Here is an 8,621-nt window from a genome sequence, read left to right as displayed (position 1 = left end):
CTAGGGGTGGAATAACTTCTATGACTGGTTAATAACACCTCTGCGATTGGTTGAAATAACCTTAAGAATTGGTTGGATTAACCTCTAAGACTGGTTTGAATAACCTCTAGGACTGGTTGAAATAACCTCTGGGATTTGTTAGAATAACCTCCGGGATTGGTTGAAATAATCTTCAGAATTGGTTGGAATAACCTCTAAGATTGGTTTAAATAACCTCCAGGACTGATTGAAATAACTTAAGAATTGGTTGAAATAACCTCTTTGCTGGTTGAAGTAATCTTTAGAATTGGTTGGAATAACCTCTAAGACTGGTTTAAATAACCTCTAGGTTTGGAAGTTCTAGGGTTGGTTGAAATAACCTTTGGTATTGGTTGCTGTAACATCTAGGATTGGTTGTAAAAACATCTAGGATTGGTAGCAATAACCTCTGGGATTGGTTGAAATAACATACAGGTTTGATATAAATAACCTCTGGGATTGGTCAAAATAACCTCTGGGATTGGTTTTAACAACATCTAGGATTGGTTGTAAAAACATCTATGAGTGTTTGAAACAACCTCCAGAATTGGTTAAAATAACCTCTAGGATGCTAGGATTTGCTAAGGGATCACCAGAGATTCCTTTTCCTCAGCTGCTGAGCAAGGTAAGGGAAGATTGGGTCCTACTAGGATTACTCTGGCCGACCAATAGGTTCCTACAAAGGATTTCCTACGGTTTTGGGAGACTTCGTTGTTAGATTTCTGAAAATGTTCATCGTTCTGTTTATTTATTTTTTTTTCCACTGGCCTTTTGATGTATTCAAAAGTAGTTCAGTGTCTCTATGTTAATTCAAGAAAAGAATGGCATATCGAGAAATGAATTTCTATCACCAGAAATAAATTTCTCTGGTTCCGCGTTGGCCGAGCCGAGAATCGAACTTCAGACCACCGGATTGGAAGCCGAGCGCGAAATCCACACGTCCAACGAAGAACTGCAACTGTGTAAATATATATATATATATATATATATATATATATCATATAGATATACTATACATATACTATATATATATATATATATATATATATATATATATATATATATATATATATATATATACTTTCTAAAGATACGTATATAATTTTATAGATGGCTACGTTATACATACACAGGGTCATTTAATTATTCATTCTGCCATAGCCTTAATGGAAACTATCTTTCTTAATAGCAACTATCTTTCTGTCTTTAAATCTACAGCTGGAAGCCGTTATGGGCTCCACAGGAATATATATATCATTTGGGAGGTAAAGTGAATTTAGATATTAAAAAAAAGGACATTGTAGCTTGAATTGATATCAACCGGCAGAGATAACGATGTACCATAAAAAATGGGATAAATGAATAAATATGAAGTTAAACAAAGCAAAACCGATACACATGATATTCAGGAGTTGCCAGCAGAAAACTGGAATGAGTTTGACTCAAAGATTCCACAACTGCGTTATTTGCCTGCGTTATGCATCACGCGTAAGTATAGGTCACATTAAATAAGGTTCCAAGCAAATCACATACATTTCACAGGAAGTATAAGTCACATTAATTGTCGTGGTCCAAGGAAATCACAGAACGTTTATAAGTAATATAAGTCACAGTATTTATCATGTTTCCCGGAAATCACATAATTTTTATGTCACATTAATTGTCATGTTCCAATGAAATCACATAACTTTTATAAGTATAAGTCACATTAATTGTCATGTTCCACAGAAATCACTTAACTTTTATAAGTATGTCACATAAAATCTAGTGTTCCAAGCAAATCACATAACTTTTGAAAGTATAAGTCACATTAAATCTAATGTTCCACGGAAATCATATAACTTTTAAAAGTCACATTAACTGTCATGTTCCAAGCAAATCATAACTTTTAAAAGTATGTCATATTAATTATCATGTTCCAAGGAAATCACATAAATTTTATAAGTATGTCACATTAATTATCATGTTCCAAGGATATCACATAACTTTAATAAGTATGTCACATGAAATCTAGTGTTCCACGGACATCACATAACTTTTATGAGTATAAGTCACATTAATTCTCACGTTCCAAAGAAACCACATATAACTTTTATAAGTCACACTAATTCTTATGTTCGCACGGAAACCACACAACTTTTATATGAGAGCTAAGTGAACATTTCTCCTCTGCAGAGAGTTTTTAGAAGTTAAGGAATCTTTTCGCAAAAGCGAACAGGATGCGTCTCTCTGGGGATTAAAGGGATTAAAGGGATTACGAGCGTCCTCGAGGATTTTACAGATCCTCGAGTGTTTCGCCAAGTTTCCAAAGTATTATTTGGGAATTAGTATAGAAATACAGAGGTCCTTTTATAAATCATGAAAAAGCATTGTTAAGAAAAGAAAAATTGCTGGTTACATATAAATGAGTATATATATATATATATTATATATATATATAATAATATATATAGATATATATACATACATACATACATACATTAATACAACATACATACATAATACATACATACATACATTACCATACATACATACATACATACATACAACATACCAGACAACATAAATACATACATAAATATATAGAATATAAATATATATCTAGATATATATTAATTAATTACAGAACATATTACATGTATATATGTACATATATATATATATATATTATATATATATCTATATATATATACATACATACATACTACATCATACATACATATTCATAACATACATACATATACATCATACATACATACGTACATACATACTACATACATACATACAACATACATACATACATACATACCTACATACATACATACATACATACATACATACATACATACATACATACTACACTAACCACATACTAACACCCCCATACAGATTATATATATATATATATATTATTACATATACATATAAACATGTATATACGTACATATATATATATATATATATATATAATTATATATATATATATACATGTGTATATATGTGTATAGTACATAAGCGTGTACTCACATAGCCTCGCCATCAGACGACCCGAAATCGATCACATGTGGGCGGGAGGGAGGCAGTGACGATAAAGTCTCTTTTAACCTGAATAGAGAGACAGCGTAACTGGTAGTTACCCGACTTTGGAAGGTCGCACCTAGGAGGGCAGGGAAGGAGACGAGTTGTTTCAATTTATGATCTAAAGTACCTCATATATATATATATATATATATATATATATATATATATATATATATATATATATATATATATATATACAGGTACTATCCCACTTACAACCAAGTTTGGTTCCGACCCACTGGTTGTAAGTCAGATTGGATGTAAGTCGAACCTTAGAAAGTGGCCAACATACTGGGTAGGGTATACTATCAAACCTTTGCTATATAAAAGTGCCTACTTAGTACTGTAATATAATGTATAATCATTATTTCGATCTTTTTATCATAATGTACTTCTACTAGTACATTTTAATCATTTATGTAATAGTATATATTACGTACAATCAGGCATTGAGTTACAATGGGGTTAGGTTCTTGCATGTATGTCAGAAGTCGATTCTTACGTAAATTGGTTTGCAATTCAGTCTACAGTACAGTTAATACCAAATGATGCTGCAGATAGGCAGGGTAACTCAAACTGATGCTGCCTGAGTGATGAGAGTTCTCATGAGATGGCGCAGTGCCAAGTAACTCAATGGTCAACTGTCTGAAGTAAGGTTGTAAGTACGAGTGGTCGCGAGTGGTCGTATGTATATATATATATATATCCTGATAGCATTTCCTCAGCCTTATTCATCTCCCTGACTATCCATCATTTTGACTCAGCAAATATCTTACACAAAGAAAAAGTAACAAAATTGCAAAAATGAAATTCACTGAATATAGAATTCCGGCCAAGGGCCAAGCACTGGGACTAATGAGGTCATTCAGCGCTGAAACTGACGGTATAAAAAAGGACTGAAAGGTGTAACAGGACGAAAACCTCAAAGCAGTTGCACTATGGATCAATTGTTAGGAGAGGGTGAACAGGAAGATGGATGAAAGAGAATATGAAAGGAGGTACAGTTTAAGAAACGAAAGGGGTTGCAGTTAGGGGCCGCAAGGACGCTGCAAAGAACTTTCAGTTACCCGAGAATGGACAAGCAGACCGATATGCAATAGTTATATATATATATATATATATATAATATATATATATATATATATAAATATGTATATGTAGATGTATATGTATATGTATAGATAGTATATGTATGTATATGTATGTATATGTATAGTATAATGTATATTGTATATGTATATGGTCTCCCCTCTTATAAAAATGTTTAAAAACCCACTTGTTTGAGACAACCAAAATCATTGTACGAGAGGTTGCTGGACACATCGCTTACGCGCTACAATATAATCCCAGACATGAAAGGCAATTCAAGTTATGCAACATAAATTTACAAAGGTAAAAAGTAAGTATGTTGCATACAAAACATCTTGCATAGTCTAGCAGCATATAGTATAGCAAACAGGAGGTTTATGCACGGGAAATAACAATGCGATTTAAACTATAATACTAAACCACACACACACACATATAGTATATGGGTGTTTGTGTGTGTGTGGTTTAGTACTATTGTTTAAATATAATTTCAGTGTTATTTTCCGTATATGAAATAAAAGTTTATGATAATATTTCCAATAGTTAAATTTTCATTGTATAAACTGAAAAAGTTATGTACACTAGAGATGAACATTGTATGTACACTTACTTGGCTACAGATTATTTACTAGAATATGCAAGATGCAAGATGCAATATGTGTATATATATATATATATATATATATATATATATATATATATATATATATAGTATGTATGTATGTATGTCTATGTATGTATGTATGATGTATGTATGTATTGTATCGTAGTATGTATATACATATTTATATATATATATATATATATATTATATATATATATATATATATATATATTTGTAATTTTCCAACTAATTTATCATAAGCCTAATTCAACTAACGTTCAGTTATACCTGCACAGGCAAAACTAAACCCACGAACGTTCAGTTTTGCCTGCACAGGTATAACTGAACATTAGTGGGTTCGGTTATGCCTACACAGGCTGACTGTGAAGGCATAACTGCGTAAGTAAAACTGAGGGTTAGTGGCTACCTTTAATAACGAAAGAGTTTATGAGAGTTTAGGCCGATGTATGTGACAGAAATAGTTCTTTTTTTAGCTGAAATTCCTGATTCTTTTGCCTAAATGAAGAACTACGAACTTCAAACCTTCGTTCTCACCCAGTTTTTAAAGAAATTCTTTATTTCAACGTAAAGTTTCTTTGATGTAATTTTTAAAGAAATTTTTTATTTCGACGAAAAATTTCTTCGAGTTAGTATTTAGTCACAGTACAAGGGCGAGTGCGAACGTGTGTGTGTGTGTGTGTGTGTGTGTGTGTGCGTGTGCGTGTGCGCGTCTATCGCATAACAGCGAAGGATACTTCTGGATCACTGGAGCCGAAGAAGTCTTCACTTGTTTGAGTCTATCGCATAACACCGAAGGAGGCACTCTGGATCACAGGAGCCAAAGAGGTCTTCATAAGCCAGAGAAATCTTCAGGAGCCGAAGAAGGAGACACTGGATCACTGGAGCCGAAGAAGTCTTCATAAGCCAGAGAAATCTTCAGGAGCCAAAGAAGTCTTCAGAAGCTGAAGTCACAGCTCAAGGCTTTTTCTTAAACTACCCATAAGGAAACATCCATTTACGAGTAATCCGCAAACATGTTGAACCATATTGTTGAATGAGTTAGCAACGTCGTGATGGCCCACCTCACTGCAGAGAGACTTTGGGATCTTTGGATTATATTGTTAGTCCTTCTTTGTTGGAAATTCTTGTGGCAGAAGAGAAAATAAACCATTTGCAGGAGAATTTACCAGGAGAAAAAGAGGACGAGCAGACAAAGCACAATGAAGGTGGCCCAAGTAATGAGAAAACAAAGGATGAGGAAAAACAAAAGGAAGGCCACCATTTCTTACAGTTAGTTGACAAAGAGGTTTCTGAATTACAAGGCCTCATATATAATGCTGAATCTGACCTGGAAAACTTTAAACCAGAGATGAGCGAGGAGGTTCAAGGAAAGAAGAAACGAATGGACCATCTGAATTTGACTCACGAATTGAAAGTCAAAAATGAGATGGAATGGCAAATTAACAAATCGAATGAAGAAGTAGGAGATTTTGATGAGAAAGATACAGATAAGAGGGACGATAATGATAATGATCAGCTATCGATTGAAAAAAGTGTCCAAATAAATGAGTTGGCAGAAGATACAAAAGACTTTCAAGAGGAAATCAAAGAAATTGAGACAGAGAAAGACAACATGAGGGCAGAGATGAAAAGCCTTTCAGAAGAGAATGGCAAGTTAAAATCAGTCTTACTGGAAAACAGAAGGCGGGAAAGCCTACTGGAAGGACAGGTTAAGAGATTAACCGAGGAGGTTATGAGACTGAACGAAATGTCTGATGAAAAGAAAGAACAGGAGCCTTCTGATGCCGCTGAACTGCAGCGGATCATAAACAAACAAGCTGATCAAATCCAACGTTTGAGGAAGAAGGTCCTGGAGATGGAAGAGGAGAGACGACAGCGTGAGGCCGATTTCCAGGAATGGGAAAGAACTGCCCACACGGTCAGGAAGGAGAACTCGGAGCTAAAGGTCATCTTGAAGGACCTCAGTCGAAAAAAGGGACTTTTTATAAAGTTTGAAGAATGTAACAAGGTCCTGGAAGAAGAAGTCAAAGACCTCAAAAGAAAAATGGACGAGAACAGAATGGAGAAGGAGAAAGAGATCAGGTCCTTTTCAGAGGAAATTCCGATTCTTAGGAGACAGCTTACCGAAGAATTGACAGTCTCCAATCAAATAAGGAATGAAAAGGATGCGATAGCCCTCCACATTAAAAAACTAGAAACCGAGAATGCAGATTATATGAAAGACGTGGCCTATTTTTTAAGGAATGGTTTGTGAAGGACTACACAAATCATTGTGAGGATGTGGAAGATTGCCTAGATAAGTTCTTAGAGGCTTCAGACAGGCATCAGTTGCTCCTGAAGGAGAAATTACAAATGATGAGAAATGCAAGAGACGCCGATGAAGTGGAAGTTAATGGATGGCGAGTCTCCCCAAACTCGTCAGACTGAGGAGCTCTCACTGGCTAGAGTCAACGGCTGTTCAAAAGCCAGAAGATCAGCTTTCAGGAGGACGAGAGCCAGCAGCTATTAGGAAGCAGGAGGACCAGCTCTCAGGAGGATGAAAGCAAATAACTGTTCGGAGGCAGGAGGACCAGCTCTCAGAAGGACGAGAGCCAACAGCTGTCAGGAGGTAGGAGGACCAGCTGTTAGGATGTAGGAGGACCAGCTCTCAGGAGGACGAGAGCCAATAGCTGTTAGGAGGCAGGAGGACCAGCTCTCAGGAGGACGAGACGAATTACATCAAAAGCTGAGGCTGAAATCTGCAGCAAACCTCCAAAGACTGGAGCGAGATGCTGCAATGATCAAAAACCTCTACAAGATCAATGCTGTCACTTAAGGCCTCTGCACTTTTAGGATGAAGGATGGGTCATGAGCAGAGGAAAGAAGACAGGACCTCTCTGAAGTTGGGGAGAGGCTGCTCAATTTTGTGATGGAATTCACTCCTGGATAAAGTTGTGGAAGCATCTCTGTGCGATGGAGAGGCTGCATCGGCTGCTAGGTGCATCGAGTCCCTCTGTTCCTGCCACACGATACCCAATCACTTATGGGTAGTAAGTTTCATGCCTACTACTTCATGTATGAATTGGGTTATGCATTGAATTCCATGTTTTGCATAAAACACAGTGGCAACCTCTGGCGCGGTGTAAAAACCCGTAAGTTCAATGCCTTTTACATATGCAAAATATGGGTTATGCAATGCATACTGGATCAAATAGAAGCTGCTCAGTTTTGTGATGGAATTCACTCCTGAATAAAGTTGTGGAAGCATCTCTGCACGATGGAGAGACAACAGCGGCTGCTGGGCCCCGTCGAGCGCCCCTCCTCTTGCCACACGATACCCTCAGGGGTATCAATGCCCAATCACATATGGGTGGAAGGCAACCACTGGCGCGGTGTAAGAACCCGTAAGTTTCATGCCGACTACTTCATATGTGAATTGGGTTATGCATTGCAAATTGAATCCCATTTTTTGCATATACTACAGTGGCAACCTCTGGCGCGGCATAAAATCCCGTAAGTTCAATGCCTTTTATATATGCAAATTATGGGTTATGGAATGCATAATGGATCAAATACTTGCTTATACTACAGTGGCAACCTCTGGCGTGGCGTAAAAACCCGTAAGTTCAATGCCTATTACATATGCAAAATATTTGATCCCAGTGTGGCAGAGGGACACTGTCAGGAGTCGCTGCATTCCAACGTTGTACAATCTGGAGATTGGAAGCTTCCTGTTTGTAGCGAAGGAGTGAATGGAATTTGAATTTCATCAACAGTGAGCAGAGAAATGGCTGGATTTTGGACTCTCAAGAAATCTCCTGTTTTCCAT

General features: G+C 36.4%; 1 protein-coding gene across 1 annotated transcript; it reads left to right on the top strand.

Moving 5' to 3' along the window:
• The first annotated feature begins 586 nt into the window (after positions 1-586).
• On the top strand, positions 587-7,067 carry LOC135211705 (myosin heavy chain, cardiac muscle isoform-like). Its single transcript, XM_064244955.1, has 2 exons — positions 587-643; positions 5,856-7,067. The coding sequence occupies exons 1-2, from the start codon at positions 587-589 to the stop codon at positions 7,065-7,067; spliced, it is 1,269 nt and encodes a 422-aa protein (XP_064101025.1).
• Positions 7,068-8,621: the final 1,554 nt, after the last annotated feature.

The sequence above is a fragment of the Macrobrachium nipponense genome, chromosome 19 (genome assembly GCF_015104395.2).
Source record: "Macrobrachium nipponense isolate FS-2020 chromosome 19, ASM1510439v2, whole genome shotgun sequence".
Classification (NCBI taxonomy): Eukaryota; Metazoa; Arthropoda; class Malacostraca; order Decapoda; family Palaemonidae; genus Macrobrachium; species Macrobrachium nipponense.
This window is presented reverse-complemented; position numbering and strand designations above follow the sequence as displayed.

Bases quoted from the DNA above. Each gene is read 5' to 3' on its own strand.
- LOC135211705 (XM_064244955.1), top strand. From the start codon at position 587: ATGCTAGGATTTGCTAAGGGATCACCAGAGATTCCTTTTCCTCAGCTG. The intron at 644-5,855 runs GTAAGGGAAGAT...TGAATGAGTTAG, and splicing joins TTCCTCAGCTGCTGAGCAAG to CAACGTCGTGATGGCCCACC.